The sequence below is a fragment of the Lampetra fluviatilis genome, chromosome 70 (assembly GCF_964198595.1).
Source record: "Lampetra fluviatilis chromosome 70, kcLamFluv1.1, whole genome shotgun sequence".
Lineage (NCBI taxonomy): Eukaryota > Metazoa > Chordata > Hyperoartia > Petromyzontiformes > Petromyzontidae > Lampetra > Lampetra fluviatilis.
The window spans coordinates 566233-589959 of NC_136344.1; the positions used below are offsets into that span (position 1 = coordinate 566233).

General features: G+C 60.4%; 1 protein-coding gene across 1 annotated transcript in view; it reads left to right on the top strand.

Moving 5' to 3' along the window:
- The window catches only part of LOC144952817 (DNA-dependent protein kinase catalytic subunit-like), a 62469-nt gene that overhangs the window by 16954 nt on the left and 21788 nt on the right, over positions 1-23727 (top strand). Inside the window, exons 12-25 of the mRNA XM_078883284.1 lie at positions 186-377; positions 802-1038; positions 2295-2463; positions 4001-4050; positions 4773-5069; positions 6818-6970; positions 8430-8521; positions 10511-10715; positions 11477-11539; positions 14374-14493; positions 18291-18450; positions 21406-21506; positions 22067-22157; positions 23362-23525. Coding sequence (XP_078739410.1) covers positions 186-377; positions 802-1038; positions 2295-2463; positions 4001-4050; positions 4773-5069; positions 6818-6970; positions 8430-8521; positions 10511-10715; positions 11477-11539; positions 14374-14493; positions 18291-18450; positions 21406-21506; positions 22067-22157; positions 23362-23525 — 2094 coding nt within the window. The remainder of the gene's footprint in view (positions 1-185; positions 378-801; positions 1039-2294; positions 2464-4000; positions 4051-4772; positions 5070-6817; positions 6971-8429; positions 8522-10510; positions 10716-11476; positions 11540-14373; positions 14494-18290; positions 18451-21405; positions 21507-22066; positions 22158-23361; positions 23526-23727) is intronic.

Here is a 23727-nt window from a genome sequence, read left to right on the forward strand (position 1 = left end):
CGGTGTGTGGGTGGGTAGATGGTTTGGTGGGTGATTGGGTGAGTGGGTGGGTGGGTGGTTGGGTGGGTCGGTGAGTGGGTCGGTGGGTGGGTGGGTGGTGGGTGGTTGGGGTTTACAGTGAGTGTTAGTGTTACGTTTAGCGTCATTGTGAGCGTCACTCTAACCCCCTAACCTCCCCTCCGCAGATATCGGCGCAGCTGTCCACCGCCACCACCTCCACCACCTCCACCACCTCCACCGCCACCAGCAGCAGCAGCAGCAGCAGGGAGTCGCTGCTGCTGTTTTTCCTGAAGCGGTTTTACGCGACTTTCCAGGAGAATCCCTGCTCCCACGCTCACCTCTCCCTCGCTATCAGGGGGATCGGCATACTCGCAGCGGTGAGGGCGCGGGGAGGACGCCGCTCGCTCGCTCGCCCGCCCGCTCGCCCGTTCGCCTGCTCGCTCGTTCACTCACTCACCCACTCACTCACCCACCCGCTCGCTCGTTCTCCCACTTGCTCACTCGCCCGCCCGCCCACTCGCTCACCCACCCACTCGCTCACTCACTCACCCACCCACTCGCTCACTCACTCACCCACTCGCTTACTCATCCACCCACTCGCTCACTCGCCCGCCCACTCGCTCACTCACCCAACCACTCGCTCATTCACTCACCCACTTACCCACCCACTCACTCACCCACCCACTCACCCACTCACTCACTCACCCACCCACCCACCCACTCATTCACTTGCCTCACCACCCGCCCGTTGACCTCCCCTCTCCCTCCCCTCTCCCTCCCCCTGTCCCTCACGATCCCCAGCCCTGCAAGGCGCTCCTGCCGGACAACGTGGATTTCATGTTTTCGGAGCTCATGCAGAGGGCGTCGCTCGTCCTCCACGTCGTCACGGCCGGCGGGGTCGACCGCGAGGGTGGACGCGGTGCAGGGGACGACGCCGACGACGACTACGACGACGGAAGAGGTGGGGGGGACGACTCCGCTTACATCCTTCCAAGCTTCCTGCAGGCGCTCGCCAGCGTGGTGGACGCCCTGGATGAGGTGCGCTCGCTCGCCCACGCCTGCTCAGTCGGTCGCTCCGTTAGTCGCCCGCTCGCTCACCTACCTACCCACCCACCCACCTACTCACCCACCCACCTACTCACCTACTCACCCACCTACTCACCACCCACCTACTCACCCACCTACCCACCCACTCACTCACCCACCTACTCACCTACTCACCCACCCACCCACCTACTCACCTACTCACCCACCCACCTACCCACTCCCTCACCTACTCACCCACCAACCCACTCACCCACCCACCCACTCACTCACCCACCTACTCGCCTACCTACTCACCCACCTACTCACCCACCTACTCACCCACCCACTCACCCACACACTCACCCACCCACCTACCCACTCCCTCACCTACTCACCCACCTACTCACCCACCTACTCACCTACTCACCCACCCACCTACTCACCTACCTACTCACCCACCTACTCACCCACCTACTCACCTACTCACCCACCCACCCACCCACCTACTCACCCACCCACCTACCCACTCCCTCACCTACTCACCCACCAACCCACTCACCCACCCACCCACTCACTCACCCACCTACTCGCCTACCTACTCACCCACCTACTCACCCACCTACTCACCCACCCACTCACCCACACACTCACCCACCCACCTACCCACTCCCTCACCTACTCACCCACCTACTCACCCACCTACTCACCTACTCACCCACCCACCTACTCACCTACTCACCCACCCACCTACCCACTCCCTCACCTACTCACCCACCAACCCACTCACCCACCCACCCACTCACTCACCCACCTACTCACCCACCTACTCACCCACCTACTCACCTACTCACCCACCCACCCACCTACTCACCCACCCACCTGCTCACCCACCCACCCACCTACTCACCCACCCACCTACTCACCCACCCATCCACTCACCCACCCACCTACCCACTCACCCACCTACTCACCCACCTACTCACCCACCTACTCACCCACCTACTCACCCACCCACCTACCCACTCACTCACCCGCTCACTCACCCACCCACCCACCCACCTATCCACTCACCCACCCACCCACCCACTCACCCACCTACCCACTTACTCACCCACCCACTCACCCACCCACCTATCCACTCACTCACCCGCTCACTCACCCACCCACCCACCCACTCACCCACCCACCCACCTATCCACTCACCCACCTACTCACCCACCCACCTACTCACTCACCCACCCACCTACCCCCCCCCCACCTACCCGCAGATACCTGAGTGCCAGCTGCCCCTGCTGCAGCGCCTGCTGCTGCTGCAGATGGAGAGCGTGGCACTCTACAGCCCTCGCCTGGCTCACATCGCCAGCCGTGCCCTCGTGCGTCTGCTGCTCGCACTCAGCCGCAAGGGGACTCAGTACCACTCCCTGCTGCAAGCCGTGGGTGGGTGGGTGGGGGAGTGAGTGGGTGGGTGGGGGAGTGGGTGGGTGGGTGGGTGGGTGGGGGAGTGGGTGGGTGGGTGGGTGGGGGAGTGAGTGGGTGGTTGGGGGAGTGAGTGGGTGGTTGGGGGAGCGAGTGGGTGGGTGGGGGAGCGGGTGGGTGGGTGGGGGAGCGGGTGGGTGGGTGGGGGAGCGGGTGGGTGGGTGGGGGAGCGGGTGGGTGGGTGGGGGAGCGGGTGGGTGGGTGAGCGAGTGAGCGAGTGGGCGAGTGAGCGAGTGGGCGAGTGAGTGAGTGGGTGGGTGGGTGGGGGAGCGGGTGGGTGGGTGGGGGAGCGGGTGGGTGGGTTGGGGAGCGGGTGGGTCGGGTGGGGGAGCGGGTGGGTGGGTGTTTGAGCGGGTGGGTGGGTGGGGGAGCGGGTGGGTGGGTGGGTGAGCGAGTGGGTGAGTGAGTGAGCGGGTGGGTGTGTGGGGGAGCGGGTGGGTGGGTGGGGGAGCGAGTGGGTGGGTGGGGGAGCGGGTGGGTGGGTGGGGGAGCGGGTGGGTGGGTGGGGGAGCGGGTGGGTGGGTGGGGGAGCGGGTGGGTGGGTGGGGGAGCGGGTGGGTGGGTGGGGGAGCGGGTGGGTGGGTGGGGGAGCGGGTGGGTGGGTGGGGGAGCGGGTGGGTGGGTGGGGGAGCGGGTGGGGGAGCGGGTGGGTGGGTGGGGGAGTGGGTGGGGGAGTGGGTGGGGGAGCGGGTGGGTGGGGGAGTGGGTGGGGGAGCGGGTGGGTGGGGGAGTGGGTGGGTGGGTGAGTGAGTGAGTGAGTGGGTGGGTGGGTGGGTGAGTGAGTGGGTGGGTGTGTGGGGGAGTGGGTGGGTGGGTGGGGGGGGGAGTGGGTGGGGGAGTGGGTGGGGGAGTGGGTGGGTGGGTGGGTGGGGGAGTGGGTGGGTGGGTGGGGGAGTGAGTGGGTGGGTGGGGGAGTGGGTGGGTGGGTGGGTGGGTGAGTGAGTGGGTGGGTGTGTGGGGGAGTGAGTGGGTGGGTGGGGGAGTGGGTTGGTGGGTGGGTGGGTGAGTGAGTGGGTGGGTGGGTGTGTGTGTGGGGGAGTGGGTGGGTGGGTGGATGGGGGATTGGGTGGGTGGGTGGGTGAGTGAGTGGGTGGGTGGGTGAGTGAGTGGGTGGGTGGGTGAGTGAGTGAGTGGGTGGGTGGGTGAGTGAGTGGGTGGGTGGGTGAGTGGGTGGGTGGGGGAGTGGGTGAGTGGGTGGGTGGGGGAGTGAGTGAGTGAGTGAGTGGGGGAGTGGGTGGGTGGGGGAGTGAGTGGGTGGGTGGGGGAGTGGGTGGGTGAGTGAGCGGGTGGGGGAGTGAGTGGGTGGGTGGGTGAGTGGGTGGGTGGCTGTGTGGGTGGGTGGCTGTTAATTTGTATGGTGCAGAAGAAGTTCAACATATGTACAGTAATTCTTAACACGCAATATAATTTAAATTGTCTTTCTCTCTGTGTGTCTCTGTCTCTCTGTGTCTCTGTGTTTCTCTCTCTGTCTCTCTCTGTGTCTCTTTCTGTCTCCCAGTCCATCAGAGTCTCGTGAACTTTTGCTCTAAGCGCTTCCCGCTTCCCACGGTGAGTTCCGCGTGTTACTCAGCGCTGTGCAACTCCCTCACTCTGTCTCTCCCCTCAATTCTCTCTGTGTGTGTCTCTCTCTCTGTCTCTCTCTCACCATCTCTCTCTGTCTCTCTGTGTGTGTCTCTCTCTGTCTCTCTGTGTGTGTCTCTCTGTCTCTCTCACTCCATCTCTCTCTGTCCCCCATCTCTCTCTGTCTCTCTGTGTGTGTCTCTCTCTGTCTCTCTGTGTGTGTCTCTCTCTGTCTCTCTCACTCCATCTCTCTCTGTCCCCCATCTCTCTCTGTCTCTCTGTGTGTGTCTCTCTCTGTCTCTCTGTGTGTGTCTCTCTCTCTGTCTCTCTCACTCCATCTGTCTCTGTCCCCCATCTCTCTCTGTCTCTCTTTGAGACGTCATTGTCGTCGTCATCATCGCTGTCGTCATCGTTGTCATCATCGCTGTCGTCGTCGTCATCGTCGTCATCGCTGTCGTCATCGTCGTCGTCATCGTTGTCGTCATCGTCGTCGTCATCGTTGTCGTCATCGCTGTCGTCATCGTCGTCATCGTCGTCGTCGTCATCGTCGTCGTCATCGCTGTCGTCGTCGTCGTCGTCATCGCTGTCGTCATCATCGTCGTCATCGTCGTCGTCGTCGTCATCATCATCGCCGTCGTCGTCATCGTCGTCGTCGTCGTCGTCGTCGTCGTCATCGTCGTCACCGTCGCCGCCGTCTCTCCGCGCTCCAGGAGGGCGGCGAGGCGCCCCAATCCGGCGGCCCCGGACGGGGCGACGCAGAGTCGGCCGCCCCCACGACCACCTCCACCACCACCACCACAACGAGAACGACGATGGGAGAGGAGGTGGAGGAGGAGGTGGAGTGGGAGGTGGAGGCGGAGGAGGAGGTGGCGGAGGCGGCGGCGGAGGATTCGGGCTCAGCGGGCGTGGGTGGTGTGGGTGGTGCGGTGCGGCGCCTGGAGAGGCGCCTTTCTCACGTAGACCACCTGCACCTGTGGCAGAGTCTCCTGTCTTGCACCCAGTTTCAGGTGATGGGTGGGTGGTGTGGTGTTGGTGGGGTGGTGTGTGGGTGGTGTGGGTGTGGTGTGGGGTGGGTGGTGTGGTGTGGGTGGTGTGGGTGTGGTGTGGGGTGGGTGGTGTGGGTGGGTGGGGTGTATGGATGGTGTGGGTGGTGGGGGGTGGGTGGGGTGGGGTGGGTGGTGTGGTGTGTGTGGGTGGTGTGGTGTGGGTGGTGTGTGTGTGGGTAGGTGGGTGGTGTGGAGTGGGGTGGGTGGTGTGGGGTGGGTGGTTAGAGTGGTGTGGTGTGGTGTGGATGGGATGGGGTGGTGTGAATGGGATGGGGTGGTGTGGGTGGGTGGTTGGGTGTGGGTGGGAGTGTGTGTTGGTGTGGGTGGAGTGGGGTGGGTGGGTGTATGTGTGTGTTGGTGTGGGTGGTGTGGGTGGTGTGGGTGGGCCAGCAGCAATACACCCGACCGCCTTTGTCTCACTCACTCACTCACTCACACAGACAGACACACACACACACAGAGACACACATATACAAACAAGAAACATGCATAGAGATATATAGACCCATAGAGATACATTGAGACCCATAGAGTTCCATAGAGATACATAGAGACCCATAGAGATGCGTAGAGACCCATAGAGATGCATGGATATGCATAGAGATCCATAGAGATGCATAGAGATCCATAGAGATACATAAAGACCCATAGAGACACAGAGACCCCATAGAGATACATAGAGACCCACAGAGACCCACAGAGACCTATAGAGACACAAAGACCCCATAGAGATGCATACCAGGCGAGGTAGTCAACATCTCCTGGCCACCGTGATGATGATGAGAGAGAGGCACACAAACTCCAAATCTACAGCAGCAGCTGCAGGCGTCGTCAGGGTCGGGATCGAACCCACGACCTCCCGCGCACCAGGCGAGGTAGTCAACATCTCCTAGCCACCGTGATGATGATGATGATGAGAGAGAGACGCAGACTCCAAATATACAGCAGCAGGTGTCGTCAGGGGTCGGGATCGAACCCACGGACCTCCTGCGCACCAGGTGAGGTAGTCAACATCTCCTAGCCACCACCGTGATGATCATGAGAGAGAGAGAGACGCAGACTCCAAATATACAGCAGCAGCAGGCGTCGTCAGAGTCGGGATCGAACCCACGTCAGGGTCGGGATCGAACCCACGACCTCCTGCGCACCAGGCGAGGTAGTCAACATCTCCCCGAGCCACTGATGTTGGCAATTGAACCCACGACCTCCTGCGCACCAGGCGAGGTAGTCAACATCTCCTAGCCACTATGATGATGAGAGAGAGAGACACAGACTCCAAATATACAGCAGCAGGCGTCGTCAGGGTCGGGATCGAACCCACGACCTCCTGCGCACCAGGCGAGGTAGTCAACATTTCCTAGCCACTGTGATAATGATAATGAGAGAGACACAGACTCCACATCTACAGCAGCAGCAGCAGGCATCGTCAGGGTCAGGATAGAACCCACGACCTCCTGCGCACCAGGCGAGGTAGTCACCATCTCCCCTAGCCACTGATGTCTCGGGATGGAACCCACGACCTCCTGGGCTCCAGGCGAGGTAGTCAACATCTCCCCTAGCCACTGATGTCTCGGGATAGAACCCACGACCTCCTGCGCTCCAGGCGAGGTAGTCAACATCTCCCCTAGCCACTGATGTCTCGGGATAGAACCCACGACCTCCTGCGCTCCAGGCGAGGTAGTCAACATCTCACCGCGTTGGCGGCACAGGCCTCCGACGCTCCCGGAGACGCGGCGTCGCTGCGCTCGCTGCAGCACCTCCTGTACGACCTGCTCATCTCCTCGGTGGTCGACGTCGCCCTCAAGCTCGACCTGTCCACTCGACCCCGCGCAGAGTCCACCGCTCACGGGGAAACGCGCCAGGTGACCGCTCGACCCCCGTCTCTCTCTTCCCCCTCACCCCCCGTCCTTCTCGTGTGTCTGTCGGCTCCGCTGCTACTACTCGCTACTAAAAGCACTTGCCCCTACAGCCTGCTAGAGGCTACACGGGGCACCTTTGTCTGTGTGTCTATCGGCACCGCTGCTGCTACTAACAGCACTTGCCCCTACAGCCCTGTTAGAGGCTACACGGGGCACCTTTGTCTGTGTGTCTATTGGCACCGCTGCTGCTACTAACAGCACTTGCCCCTACAGTCCTGCTAGAGGCTACACGGGGGACCTTTGTCTGTGTGTCTATAGACACTGCTGCTGCTACTAACAGCACTTGCCCCTACAGTCCTGCTAGAGGCTACACGGGGGACCTTTGTCTGTGTGTCTATCGGCACTGCTGCTGCTACTAACAGCACTTGCCCCTACAGCCCTGTTAGAGGCTACACGGGGGACCTTTGTCTGTGTGTCTATCGGCACCGCTGCTGCTACTAACAGCACTTGCCCCTACAGACCTGCTAGAGGCTACACGGGGGACCTTTGTCTGTGTGTCTATAGACACTGCTGCTGCTACTAACAGCACTTGCCCCTACACTCCTGCTAGAGGCTACACGGGGGACCTTTGTCTGTGTGTCTATCGGCACCGCTGCTGCTACTAACAGCACTTGCCCCTACAGACCTGCTAGAGGCTACACGGGGGACCTTTGTCTGTGTGTCTATAGACACTGCTGCTGCTACTAACAGCACTTGCCCCTACAGCCCTGCTAGAGGCTACACGGGGCACCTTTGTCTGTGTGTCTATAGACACTGCTGCTACTAACAGCACTTGCCCCTACAGCCTGCTAGAGGCTACACGGGGGACCTTTGCCTGTGTGTCTATCGGCACCGCTGCTGCTACTAACAGCACTTGCCCCTACAGCCTGCTAGAGGCTACACTGGGCACCTTTGCCTGTGCGTCTATAGACACTGCTGCTACTAACAGCACTTGCCCCTACAGTCCTGCTAGAGGCTACACGGGGGACCTTTGTCTGTGTGTCTATAGACACTGCTGCTGCTACTAACAGCACTTGCCCCTACAGCCTGCTAGAGGCTACACGGGGGACCTTTGCCTGTGTGTCTATCGGCACCGCTGCTGCTACTAACAGCACTTGCCCCTACAGCCTGCTAGAGGCTACACTGGGCACCTTTGCCTGTGTGTTTATCGGCACCGCTGCTGCTACTCGCAGCACTTGCCCCTACAGACCTGCTAGAGGCTACACGGGGGACCTTTGTCTGTGTGTCTATCGGCACTGCTGCTGCTACTAACAGCACTTGCCCCTACAGCCTGTCCGAGGCTACCTGGGTGCGGGGGTGACCTTTGTCTGTGTGGACAGGAGGTGGCCGCTGCTGCTACTCGCAGCACTTGCCCCTACAGCCTGCTAGAGGCTACCTGGGTGACCTTTGTCTGTGTGGACAGGAGGTGGCCGCCTCATCGGACGTCGCCGCCGACCTGGTCGCCGTCAACCCCGCCGACCACGGCGCCCTCCACAACCTCGGCAACTTCTGCTGGTGAAGCGTCACCGCTGCCACCGTCACCGTCACCACCGCCGTCACCACCGCCACCACCCAACGCCACCATCGTCACCGCCACCATCACCACCGTCACCACCGGTCCCATTGCCTTCACCACCATCGTCACCACCACCATCACCGCCACCACTGCTACCACCGTCACCGTCATCGCCACCGCCACCACCATCGCCACCGCCACCATCGCCACCGCCACCACCACCATCACCGCCACCACTGCTACCACCGTCACCGTCATCGCCACCGCCACCATCGTCGCTGCCACCATCACTGCTACCACCATCGCCACCACCATCGCCACCGCCACCACCATCGCCACCGCCACCATCGTCACTGCCACCATCGTCACCACCACCATCGCCACCACCACCATCGTCACCACCACCATCGTCACCACCACCACCATCACCGCCACCACTGCTACCACCGTCATCGCCACCGCCACCATCGTCGCTGCCACCATCACTGCTACCACCATCGCCACCACCATCGCCACCGCCACCACCATCGCCACCGCCACCATCGTCACCGCCACCATCGTCACCACCACCATCGTCACCACCACCATCGTCACCGCCACCATCGTCACCGCCACCATCGTCACCACCACCATCGTCACCACCACCATCGTCACCACCACCACCGTCACCGCCACCATCGTCACCGCCACCACCGTCACCACCACCATCGTCACCACCGCCATCGTCACCACCATCATCGTCACCACCATCGCCACCACCACCATCGTCACCACCACCATCGTCACCACCACCATCGTCACCACCACCACCGTCACCGCCACCATCGTCACCACCACCATCGTCACCACCACCATCGTCACCACCACCATCGTCACTACCACCATCGTCACCACCACCATCGTCACCACCATCGCCACCACCACCATCGTCACCACCACCATCGTCACCGCCACCACCATCGTCACCACCACCATCGTCACCTCCACCATCGTCACCACCACCATCGTCACCACCATCGTCACCACCACCATCGTCACCACCACCATCGTCACCACCACCACCGTCACCACCACCACCGTCACCTCCACCATCGTCACCACCACCATCGTCACCACCACCATCGTCACCACCACCACCGTCACCGCCACCATCGTCACCACCACCATCGTCACCACCACCATCGTCACCGCCACCATCGTCACCGCCACCATCGTCACCGCCACCATCATCACCGCCACCATCGTCACCGCCACCATCGTCACCGCCACCATCGTCACCACCATCGCCACCACCACCATCGCCACCACCACCACCGTCACCACCACCATCGTCACCACCACCATCGCCACCACCACCACCGTCACCACCACCACCACCGTCACCACCACCATCGTCACCACCACCATCGTCACCGCCACCATCGTCACCGCCACCATCGTCACCGCCACCATCGTCACCGCCACCATCGTCACCGCCACCATCGTCACCGCCACCATCGTCACCACCACCATCGTCACCACCACCATCGCCACCACCACCATCGTCACCACCACCATCGCTACCACCACCACCGTCACCACCACCATCGTCACCGCCACCATCGTCACCGCCACCATCGTCACCACCACCATCGCCACCGCCACCATCGCCACCACCACCATCGCCACCATCATCACCATCATCACCATCGCCACTGCCACCACCATCGTCACCACCACCATCACCGCCACCATCGCCGCTGCCACCGTCGCCACCACCATCGCCACCGCCACCATCGTCACCACCACCATTGTCACCGCCACCATCACCGCCACCATCACCACCATCATCACCGCCACCATCACCACCATCATCACCGCCACCATCATCACCGCCACCATCGCCACCGTCACTGCCACCACCACCATTGTCACCATTACCACCACCACGACTACCCCCCGTACCCCCCTTACCCCCCATTCCCCCACCACCCGCCGCCCCCCCCCAGGGCGGTGCTGCTCCCCGCGTCTCCGCGTGTCACTGCGGCACCACCGTCACGGCCACCGCCGCTGCTGGCGGCGTTCGTGCGCTGGCTGCCCGTGCTGTGCCGCCGCCTGCTGGTGCCGCTGTGCACCGCTCACCCCCTGGTGGGCACCGCCTACCGCCTGATGGCGCTGGCGCTCGTCAACGCCCGCACCGCCGGCTACTTCCAAGTACGTGGGCGTGCGTGTGTGTGGGTGTGTGGGTGTGTCTGTGTGGGTGTGTGTCTGTGTGGGTGTGTGTGTGTGTGTGTGCGTGCGTGTGTGTGCGTGTGTGTCTGTAGGCGTGTGTGTGTGTGTGTAGGCGTGTCTGTGTGGGTGTGTGTGTGTCTGTGCGCGTGTGATCTTTGATCTTTGTGTGCGCGTGTGTGTGTGCGTGTCTGTGTGTGTGTGTGCGTCTCTGTATGCGTGTGTTTTTACTTCAGCGCGTGTGCGTGCGTGTGTGTACGTGTGTTTGTGTGTGTGTTGACGTGAGAGTGAGTGTGTGTGTGTCTCTGTGTGTGTCTGTGTGTCTGTGTGTCTATGTGTGTGCCACAGTGGCCGGCAACCTTCATAGGCGCTGCTGCCGTTTGCTAACGGCACTTGCCCCTACGCTCTGTTGCAGGCTACACGGTTTGTGTCTCTGTGTGTCTCTGTGTCTGTGTGTCTCTGTATGTGTGTGTGTGTCTGTGTATCTCTATATATGTGTGTCTCTGTGTGTCTGCATGGGTCTATGTGTCTGTATGTGTGTGTCTCTGTGTGTGTCTCTGTGTGTCTCTGTGTGTCTCTCTGTGTGTCTCTGTGTGTCTCTCTGTGTGTGTCTATGTGTATGTGTCTCTGTGTGTCTCTCTGTGTGTCTCTCTGTGTCTCTCTGTGTGTCTCTCTGTGTGTGTCTGTGTGTATGTGTCTCTGTGTGTCTCTGTGTGTTGACTCTTTGTTTGCGACGACGTCTGCAGGGGCCCTTGAAGGAGGAGGAAAAACGATCGACGTTCAATCTCCTCCTTGGATTCTGCAAAGAGGTGAGCGGTGGTGGCGTAGAGAGATGTTGACTACCTCGCCTGGTGCGCAGGAGGTCGTGGGTTCCATTCCGACCCTGACGACGCCTGCTGCTGTATATTTGGAGTCTGCTTCTCTCTCATCATCATCATCACGGTGGCCAGGAGATGTTGACTACCTCGCCTGGTACGCAGGAAGTCGTGGGTTTGATCCCGACCCCTGACGACGCCATCTGTTGTATATTTGGAGTCTGCGTCTCTCTCTCTCATCATCATCATCACAGTGGCCAGGAGATGTTGACTACCTCACTTGGTGCGCAGGAGGTCGTGGGTTTTATCCCGACCCTGACGACGCCATCCGCTGTATATTTGGAGTCTGCGTCTCTCTCTCTCTCTTTCTCATCATCATCATCATCACAGTGGCTAGGAGATGTTGACTACCTCACCTGGTACGCAGGAGGTCGTGGGTTTTATCCCGACCCTGACGACGCCATCCGCTGTATATTTTGAGTCTGCGTCTCTCTCTCTCTCTCATCATCATCATCACAGTGGCTAGGAGATGTTGACTACCTTGCCTGATACGCAGGAAGTCGTGGGTTCTATCCCGACGCTGACGACGCCTGCTGCTGCTGTAGATGTGGAGTCTGCGTCTCTCTCTCCGTGGTCACTGCGTGGATTTTTCTCCGTTTCTATTCCCCTCCACATTTAGAATCAACGTCACCACCCACGCTGTTTTAGAATATTTGACTGCTGCTATGAATGTTCACGTGGTGGTGATGACGATGCTAAACCACGTGGTTGAGCTACATGTATGCCAGTACACACCTGTACACACGCGCAGACAAAGGTCGTAGCGCTAACCGCTACACCACCGCACCCCACACACTCACGTACACACCTGTACACACCTGTACACACACACCTGTACACACACCTGTACATGCACACGCACACAAACCTGTACACCTGTGACACACACACCTGTACACACACACACACCTGTACACACACCTGTACACACACACACCTGTACACACACAACAACAACCGCCATTCGCCACTAAGTGGCGGTGACGTCACCACGACGCTTGTGCCAGGCCATGTGCACCTTGAGGCCACGTGAAGTGTCGAACGCCCGCTGGCAGGAGGTCACGGGGCAGACCCAGGTGCCACGGGTCGACTGACCGAGATGACCGAGATGACTGGCTGATGCACCACCTGTGCCCCCTACTGTGCCAACTTGCTGTGCTTTAGCCACCCGGCGCTCCGCTCGTTGTTGTGAGCGTCGCTCCTCCGCCCTCCGTTGTTGTTGGAGGGCGACTGCCTCCAACTGCCCAGTAGCGTCCTTCACGAGCCTCCTCCACTGAGGCCGATCTTGACACCGCTGGTACCAGTCATCGGCAAGTCCACTCAGCTCCACGTCCTCCTGTACCACATCACTCCATCTCTTCTCTAGCCCGTGCCGCGCCCGTTTAGCCCCCTCGATCCGGCCGAACAAAAGCTGTTTAGGCATGCGGTGGCTGGGCATGCGGGCTACATGACCCAGCCAACGCAGCCTTGCCTGCCGGAGGAGCTCACTGATGGGACTTTGCCCAGATCTTTCAAGGACTTGTGAGCTCCTCACACAATCCAGCCTGGTCAAACCCAGGATGGATCGTAGGCAGGCCAGCCTAAATGTTTCCAACCGGCGAAGATGCTCCACTAGGGGGGTCCACGTTTCGCAAGCGTAGAGAAGGGAGGGAATGACCGTGGCCGAGAAGACCTGAAGCTTCGTGCGGAGCGACAGACCAGGTAGCTTCCACACAGCGTTACGCAACCGATGAAAAGATATTGCCGCTCGACTGATTCGGAGTGAGACCTCTGCTGATAAACTGGAGCTGGTCATGAGCACACTGCCCAGGTATGGGAAACTCTCTACTCTCTCCACAACTGCCCCATCACCGATTGGGAGTTGTGGGGGCGGAGTGCCCGATGGTACAAAATACCCAGGCAGGTGCTTAGTTTTGGTGGGGCTGATGGTAAGGCCCCACCTCTTAGTGGCACACTCCAGCCTCAGCAGCAGCGTCTCCAACTCCTCTTCTGAATGAGCAGCTATTACCAAATCATCGGCATACATAACGTGGTTGACCAATAGGGAGCCATCCCTTGATCGCACCCGGGCGTCGATACACACACACACCTCTGTACACACACACCTGTACACCCCTGTGACACACACACCATACACACCTGTGACACACACACCTTACACACCTGTACACGCACACACACCTGTACACCTGTGACACGCACACCTTACACACCTGTACACACACACACCTGTACACACACACACCTCTTCACGCACACCTGTACACACCTGTGACACGCACACACACACCTGTACACACGCACACACACCTGTACACACACCTGTGACACACACACACCTGTACACACACACACCTGTACACACACACCTGTACACACACACCTGTACACACCTGTGACACACACCTGTACACACACACCTGTACACACACACACCTGTACACACACACCTGTGACACACACACACCTGTACACACACACCTGTACACACACACACCCCTGTACACACACACCTCTACACACACACCTGTACACACACACCTGTACACACGCACCTGTACACACACACACACCTGTACACACACACCTGTACACACACACCTGTGACACACGCACCTGTACACACGCACCTGTACACACGCACCTGTACACACACACCTGTACACACACACCTGTACACACCTGTGACACACACCTGTACACACGCACCTGTACACACACACCTGTACACACACACCTGTACACACCTGTGACACACACCTGTACAGGTGTGTCAGCGTCTGCGCCAGTACAAGGACGAGCTGCTGGCCTGTGCCCTCACCTGCGTGCTGGCGACGCCGCACCACCTGGTGGCACGCGACCCCCACCCCTTCGTGCAGCCCCTGCAGGTGAGGGGAGAGGGGAGAGGGGAGAGGGGGGGGTGGGTCCGAGTGTGTGTCGGTGCGTGTACGTGAGCGCGTGTGAGTGCGTGTGTTTGTGTGTGAGCGAGTGTGTGTGTATGTGAGCGCGTGTGAGTGCGTGTGTGTGTGAGTGTGTGAGTATGTGTGTGCACGGGTGTGTGTGTGTGTATGTGCGCGCGTGTGAGCGAGTGTGTGTGTGTGTACGAGTGTGTGTGTGTGTGTGCGGGTGTGTGTGTGTGTGTGAGCGCGTGTGTGTGAGCGAGTGTGTGTGTACGTGAGCGTGTGTACGTGAGCGTGTGTGTGTACGGGTGCGTGTGTGTGTGTGTGTGAGCGAGTGTGTGTGTGTGTGTACGTGAGCGCGTGTGTGTGAGTGCGTGCGTGTGTGTGCGCGCGTGCATGTGAGCGTGTGTGTGTGTGTACGGGTGTGTGTGTGAGCGAGTGTGTGTGTGAACGTGTGTGTGAATGCGTGTGTGTGTGAGTGTGTGTGTACGGGTGTGTGTGCGTGCGGGTGTGTGTGTGAGTGTGTGTGTACGTGAGCGTGTGTGTGTACACGTGCGTGTGTGTACGTGTGTGTGTGTGTGTACGTGTGTGCGTGTGTGTACGTGTGTGTGTGTACGCGTGCGTGTGTGTGCACGTGGCCTGGCACAAGCGTCGTGGTGACGTCACCGCCACTTAGTGGCGAATGGCGGTTGTTGTTGTTGTGTGTGTGTGTGTACGCGTGAGTGTGTGTGTGCGAGCGAGTGTGTGTGTGTGTACGTGAGTGTGTGTGTGTGTGCAGGTGTGTGTGTGTGCGTGTGTGTGTGCGTGTACGTGAGTGTGTGTGTGTGTGTGTACGTGAGTGTGTGTGTGTGTGCAGGTGTGTGTGTGTGCGTGTGTGTGTGCGTGTACGTGAGTGTGTGTGTGTGTGTGTACGTGAGTGTGTGCGGGTGTGTGTGTGTGCGTGTACGTGAGTGTGTGTGTGTGTGTGTGTACGGGTGTGTGAGTGTGTGTACGGGTGTGTGTGTGTACGGGTGTGTGTGTGTACGTGAGTGTGTGTGTGTGTGTACGCGTGAGTGTGTGTGTGTACGCGTGAGTGTGTGTGTACGCGTGAGTGTGTGTGTGTGTACGCGTGAGTGTGTGTGTGCGTACGCGTGAGTGTGTGTGTGTGTACGCGTGAGTGTGTGTGTGTACGCGTGAGTGTGTGTGTGTACGCGTGAGTGTGTGTGTGTGTACGCGTGAGTGTGTGTGTGCACGCGTGAGTGTGTGTGTGCGAGCGAGTGTGTGTGTGTACGTGAGTGTGTGTGTGTGTGTACGTGAGTGTGTGTGTACGGGAGTGTGTGTGTGTGCGGGTGTGTGAGTGTGTGTGTGTGCGGGTGTGTGAGTGTGTGTGTGTGCGTGAGTGTGTGTGTGTACGTGAGTGTGTGTGCGGGTGTGTACGTGAGTGTGTGTGCGGGTGTGTGAGTGTGTGTGTGTACGTGAGTGTGTGTGTGTGTGTACGTGAGTGTGTGTGTACGGGAGTGTGTGTGTGTGCGGGTGTGTGAGTGTGTGTGTGTGCGGGTGTGTGAGTGTGTGTGTGTGCGTGAGTGTGTGTGTGTACGTGAGTGTGTGTGCGGGTGTGTACGTGAGTGTGTGTGCGGGTGTGTGAGTGTGTGTGTGTACGTGAGTGTACGTGAGTGTGTGTGTGTGCGGGTGTGTGAGTGTGTGTGTGTACGTGAGTGTACGTGAGTGTGTGTGTGCGGGTGTGTGTGAGTGTGTGTGTGTACGTGAGTGTGTACGTGAGTGTGTGTACGTGTGTGTGTACGTGAGTGTGTGTGTGTGTGCGGGTGTGTGAGTGTGTGTGTGTGTACGTGAGTGCGAGTGTGTGTGTGTGTACGTGAGTGTGTGTGTGTGTGTGCGGGTGTGTGTGTGTACGTGAGTGTACGTGAGTGTACGTGAGTGTGTGTGTGTGTGCGTGTGTGTGTGTGAGTGTGTGAGCGAGCTCGGCTACACGGGGCTACGCCCTCTAATCACCGCACCGCCTCCCTCACTCCATCTCCTGCACCCTCCTCCCTCCTCCCTCCACCTCCACCTCCTCCACCTCCTCCACCACCTCCTCCACCACCTCCACCTCCTCCAACTCCTCCACCTCCTCCTCCGCCACGTCCACCACCACCTCCACCTCCTCCACCTCCTCACACCACCTCCTCCACCACCTCCACCTCCTCCACCTCCTCCACCTCCTCCTCCGCCACGTCCACCACCACCTCCACCTCCTCCACCTCCTCACACCACCACCTCCTCCACGTCCTCCACAACCTCCTGCATCTCCTCCACCTCCTCCACCACCACCTCCTCCACCTCCACCTCCTCCACCTTTTCCCCTCTCCTCCCTCCTCCACCTTGGCCACCTCCACCTCCTCCCTCCACCTCCTCCCACCTCCTCCACCTCCTCCACCTCCTCCTCCACCTCCTCCTCCACCTCCTCCACCTCCACCTCCTCCACCTTTTCCCCTCTCCTCCCTCCTCCACCTCCTCCACCACCTCCTCCACCTCCTCCTCCACCTCCTCCACTTCCCCCACCACCACCTCCACCTCCTCCACCACCACCTCCACCTCCTCTCTCCACCACCTCCACCTCCTCCACCTTCTCCCACCACCTCCGCCACCTCCTCCTCCACTTCCTCCACCACCTCCACCTCCTTCACCTCCACCTCCTCCACCACCACCTCCTCCACCTTCTCCCCCCTCCTCCCTCCACCTCCACCACCTCCTTCACCTTCTCCCCCCTCCACCACCACCTCCACCTCCTCCGCCACCTCCTCCCTCCCTCCTCCACCTCCTCCACCACCTCCCTCCACCTCCTCCACCTCCTCCACCCTCCCCCCTCCACTTCCTCCTCCACCTCCCCCTCCACCACCTCCACCTCCTCCCACCACCTCCTCTCTCCACCTCCTCCACCTCCACCTCCTCCACCTCCCCCTCCCTCCTCCACCTCCTCCCCCCTCCTCCACCACCTCCTCCACCTCCCCCACCCTACCCCCCTCCACCTCCTCGACCTCCCCCCTCCCTCCTCCACCTTCTCCCCCCTCCTCCCTCCACCTCCACCACCTCCTTCACCTTCTCCCCCCTCCACCACCACCTCCACCTCCTCCACCTCCTCCGCCACCTCCTCCCTCCCTCCTCCACCTCCTCCACCCTCCCCCCTCCACCTCCCCCTCCACCACCTCCACCTCCTCCACCCTCCCCCCTCCACCTCCCCCTCCACCACCTCCACCTCCTCCCACAACCTCCTCTCTCCACCTCCTCCACCACCACCTCCACCTCCTCCACCTCCCCCTCCCTCCTCCACCTCCTCCCCCCTCCTCCACCACCTCCTCCACCTCCCCCACCCTACCCCCTCCACCTCCTCGACCTCCCTTCTCCCTCCTCCACCTTCTCCCCCCTCCTCCCTCCACCTCCACCATCTCCTTCACCTCCTCCACCACCTCCACCACCTCCTCCACCTCCACCTCCTCCACCTTTTCCCCCCTCCTCCCTCCTCCACCTCGGCCACCTCGGCCACCTCCTCCACCTCCTCCCTCCACCTCCTCCCTCCACCTCCACCTCCACCACCACCTCCTTCACCTTCTCCCTCCTCCACCACCACCTCCTCCACCACCACCTCCTCCACCTCCTCCACCTCCTCCACCTCCTCCTCCACCTCCACCTCCTCCACCTCCTCCACAACCTCCTCCACCTCCTCCACCTCCTCCACAACCTCCTCCACCTCCTCCACCTCTGCCACCACCACCACCACCTCCACCACCACCTCCTCCCTCCCGTCCCAGATGGCCCTCCGCCTGGGCCTGTCGTTCACGCCGCTGGCCGAGGCGGCCCTCTCGGCCCTCGAGGACTGGGAGCGGGGCCTGCCCCGCGCTGCCCTCGAGATGCAGCTGCCCGCGCTGCTGCCCCTCTTCGACGGCTACCTCAAGACGGGGGCTCAGCAAGGTCGCTAACACCCCACCCGCCTCCCGCCTCCCGTCCCCGCTGTGCAGACGCGCGCACACTGACACGCGCGCAGAGACACACACACACAGACACACAGACACACACACACAGACACAGACACACACAGACACACACACACACATACACACACACACAGACACACACACACAGACACAACAACCGCCATTCGCCACTAAGTGGCGGTGACGTCACCACGACGCTTGTGCCAGGCCATGTGCACCTTGAGGCCACGTGAAGTGTCGAACGCCCGCTGGCAGGAGGTCACGGGGCAGACCCAGCAGGTGCCACGGGTCGACTGACCGAGATGACCGAGATGACTGGCTGATGCACCACCTGTGCCCCCTACTGTGCCAACTTGCTGTGCTTTAGCCACCCGGCGCTCCGCTCGTTGTTGTGAGCGTCGCTCCTCCGCCCTCCGTTGTTGTTGGAGGGCGACTGCCTCCAACTGCCCAGTAGCGTCCTTCACGAGCCTCCTCCACTGAGGCCGATCTTGACACCGCTGGTACCAGTCATCGGCAAGTCCACTCAGCTCCACGTCCTCCTGTACCACATCACTCCATCTCTTCTCTAGCCCGTGCTGCGCCCGTTTAGCCCCCTCGATCCGGCCGAACAAAAGCTGTTTAGGCATGCGGTGGCTGGGCATGCGGGCTACATGACCCAGCCAACGCAGCCTTGCCTGCCGGAGGAGCTCACTGATGGGACTTTGCCCAGATCTTTCAAGGACTTGTGAGCTCCTCACACAATCCAGCCTGGTTAAACCCAGGATGGATCGTAGGCAGGCCAGCCTAAATGTTTCCAACCGGCGAAGATGCTCCACTAGGGGGGTCCACGTTTCGCAAGCATAGAGAAGGGAGGGAATGACCGTGGCCGAGAAGACCTGAAGCTTCGTGCGGAGCGACAGACCAGGTAGCTTCCACACAGCGTTACGCAACCGATGAAAAGATATTGCCGCTCGACTGATTCGGAGTGAGACCTCTGCTGATAAACTGGAGCCGGTCATGAGCACACTGCCCAGGTATGGGAAACTCTCTACTCTCTCCACAACTGCCCCATCACCGATTGGGAGTTGTGGGGGTGGAGTGCCCGATGGTACAAAATACCCAGGCAGGTGCTTAGTTTTGGTGGGGCTGATGGTAAGGCCCCACCTCTTAGTGGCACGCTCCAGTCTCAGCAGCAGCGTCTCCAACTCCTCTTCTGAATGAGCAGCTATTACCAAATCATCGGCATACATAACGTGGTTGACCAATAGGGAGCCATCCCTTGATCGCACCCGGGCGTCGATCAGCCTCCCATTGTATCTGTACCAAATGGTAATTCCCCCGGTACAGCTATTGAAGGCTTCACGAACTACGCAGTCGAAATAGATGTTAAATAATGTGGGAGCCAGAGGACATCCCTGTCGCACCCCAAGGTGTACAGGGAAAGGCTCCGACTCCCGGCCACGTAGTTTTACCCGGGCCCGCTCACCATCATGAAGGTCCTTAATGATCGTGAGCAGAGGGTCAGGGACTCCGAAAGCACGAAGAACAACCCAGAGCCCAGTCCTACTGATGGTATCATAGGCCTTGACCAGGTCAATAAAGCAGAGATGTAGGTCTTTTTGGAATTCCCTACACCTCTGCTGTAGCAGACGGACAGAAAATATGGCATCTGTGCAGGACCGCCCTTTCCTGAAACCACATTGGGGCTCCGCAAGCCTCTCCTCAGCATGCCTAGCAAGGCGATGTTGAATAATCCTTGCCAGGACCTTACCCGGCACACTGAGGAGTGAGACGCCCCTGTAGTTGTTACAGTCGGTACGGTCCCCCTTCTTAAAGAGGGGGACCACCAGGGCATCCTTCCAGTCCTGCGGAACCCGTCCAGTGGTCCAGACTGTTGTTATGATGTCATATAGGGCAGTCTGTGCACAAACGCCACCCTCCCTCAGCATTTCGCCTGGGAGATCATCTCTGCCCGGTGCCTTCCCTGGTCTCAGACTCCGGATCGCCCTCAGTACTTCCTCAACAGCCGGTACCTCAGCCAGCCACTCACAGGGGGTGACCTCTTCCAATATTTGAGGCACCGCAGCCTCAGCAGGGTTATCCCCACTTTGTGCCATGATGTTTTCCTGGCTGAGAGATTTTCCCTCCCCCAGGACCTCACAGAAATGCTCAGCAAATCTGCAAACCTGTTCCTGGGGGTCGGAGATTGGATCACCGTTTTTTTCCTCTAATGATGGTAATAGGTGTGGCGCTGCAGGTTACTTTTTTGATGGAGTTAAATAGTGATTTGTGATCGCGGGCTACTGAGGCAGACTCCATCTCCTCAGCAACCCGCGACCACCACCCATCCTTACAGCGCCTCACGGCTCTCCGAACCTCCGAGCGAAGACTGCGGTAAACCTCCTCATTCTCTGACGTGGGATGCTGTAGGCGATGAGAGTGGGCCTGTCGCTTTTTCTCAATTAACCTGAACACCTCCTCCGTCAGCCAGGGTTCCCGGGGAGGTCTGGACCGCGTACCCAAAGCAGCCATTGCAGCTGCATGAGTCACAGTCTTAAACCTCGCCCATTTACCCTCGACATCAGGTGGAGTGGGGGACGATGCCAACCCCAGCTGCAAGCGATGATGAAATTCTCGCTTGCAACTTTCATCAGCTAGCTGAGACCAGGCCACTTTTGGTTGGAATGGGATCCTGGGTGTACACCCACCACCGGAGTGGAAGAATGGCAGGCGCATCTTACAGATGACTAGTCGATGGTCAGAGGGCAGATCAGCTCCACGGTAGGTCCTGGTGTCAAGGACATGGGCTCGCATCCGCTGGTCCGTCACTACGTAGTCCAGCAGACACACACATACACACACACACAGACACACACACACAGACACACACACAGACACACAGAGACACACACACACAGACACACACACACACTATGGTGTGTGTGATGCACAGATGCGAGCGAGTGGGAGGTTGTGACGCTGGAGACGATGAGTGGTGGGAAGAGGAGGAAAATTCCCTTCCGTCTCCTCAACAAGACCAAAGGCGCTGGCTTGGTGAGTGTCTGTCTGTGTGTGTGTCTGTGTGTCTGTGTGTGTGTCTCTGTGTGTGTGTGTCTGTGTGTGTGTGTGTGTCTGTGTGTGTGTGTGTGTGTGTCTTGGTGTGTGTCTGTGTGTGTCTGTGTGTGTCTGTGTGTGTGTCTGTGTGTGTGTGTCTGTGTGTGTCTGTGTGTGTGTGTCTTGGTGTGTGTCTGTCTGTGTGTGTGTCTGTGTGTGTGTCTGTGTGTGTGTCTCTGTGTGTGTGTGTCTGTGTGTGTGTGTCTTGGTGTGTGTCTGTCTGTGTCTGTCTTGGTGTGTGTCTGTCTTGGTGTGTGTCTCTCTGTGTGTGTGTCTCTCTGTGTGTGTGTCTGATGACTCACTCACCCATGTGATCCACCCACCCACCTGATCACCCACCCACCCTCCTGATCACCCACCCACCCTCCTGATCACCCACCCAATCGCCCGGTTACCCCAATCCGCCTGACTGCCTGGTGGGCGAGCGGGCGGGCGAGCGGGGAGATTGTTGTCCACCTACCGGGGGGATTGTTGTCCACCGCCGTGTCTCCCCTCCGCAGAGCGAGGAGACGCCGCTGGGCGCCGTCAGGCTGCGAGTCTTGCACCTGCTGGGCACCCTGGGGGGCCGCTTGAACCGGACACTCGTCACAGGCAAGACCCACACCCCGCCCCACCCACCCTGTTCCACCCACCCTGCCCCACCCACCCTGCCCCACCCACAACACCCACAACACCCACAACACCCCACCCAACCACCCTGCCCCACCCACCCCACCCTGCCCCACCACCCACCCTGCCCCACCCACAACACCCACAACACCCACAACACCCCACCCAACCACCCTGCCCCACCCACCCCACCCTGCCCCACCCTACCCACCCATCCCCCCCACCCCACCCCACCCACCCACCCAACCCACCCACAACACCCCACCCCACCCACCCAACCCACCCACAACACCCACAACACCCACCCCACCCAACCACCCAACCCACCCACAACAGCCCACCCCACCCAACCACCCCACCCCACCCCACCCACAACACCCACAACACCCACCCAACCACCCTGCCCCACCCACCCCACCCTGCCCCACCCTACCCACCCATCTCCCCCACCCCACCCCACCCACCCAACCCACCCACAACACCCACAACACCCCACCCCACCCAACCACCCTGCCCTACCCACCCCACCCACAACACCCACCCCACCCACCCCACCCACCCACAACACCCCACCCCACCCAACCACCCTGCCCCACCCACCCAACCCACCCACAACACCCACAACACCCCACCCCACCCCACAACACCCACAACACCCACCCAACCACCCTGCCCCACCCACCCCACCCCACCCCGCCCCACCCCCCCCACCCCACCCCCCCACCAAACCCACCCACCCCCTTCCACGTTGATGACGACGTTGACGTTGACGACGTTGACGTTCTAATAGGGGTTTTCCCCTTTTTTCTGGCAACAAAACGGACACCTTGCAAAAGGTGTCCGTTTTGTTGCCAGAAAAAAGATGAAAAACCCTATTAGTCTATTTTGGTACTGGCAAAGGAGGTCTCATGACGACGTTGACGACGTTGATGACGACGTTGATGACGACGTTGATGACGACGACGACGACGATGTTGACGACGTTGACGACGACGACGTTGACGACGACGACGTTGACGACGACGACGTTGACGACGTTGACGACGTTGACGTTGACGACGTTGACGACGACGACGTCGACGACGACGACGTTGACGACGTTGACGACGTTGACGATGACGACGTTGACGACGACGACGTTGATAACGACGTGGTCGTTGCCGCCCTACCCCCCCCCCCCCCCCAGGCCCGGGTGCGGCGGAGTCGCCGGGCGTCTCCGGCTGGAGCTGCGGCGAGGAGCAACTCCCCTTTGCGGTGCCCTTTGTGGACGCCAAGCCCACGCTCGACCTCGCACGCTTCCTGCCACGCGCCTGCCAGCTGGCGCTGTGCTCCAGCGACCGGCAGGCCAAGGTGAGGGGGGGGGGAGGTCTCCTAGCGACGGTCTCTTAGCGACGGGATCCTAGCGACGAGATCCTAGCGACGGGATCCTGGCAACGGGATCCTAGCGACGAGATCCTAGCGATGGTCTCCTGGCGACGGGATCCTAGCACCTGCCAGCTGGCGGTGTGCTCCAGCGACCGGCAGGCCAAGGTGGGGGGGGGGGGGGGGGTCA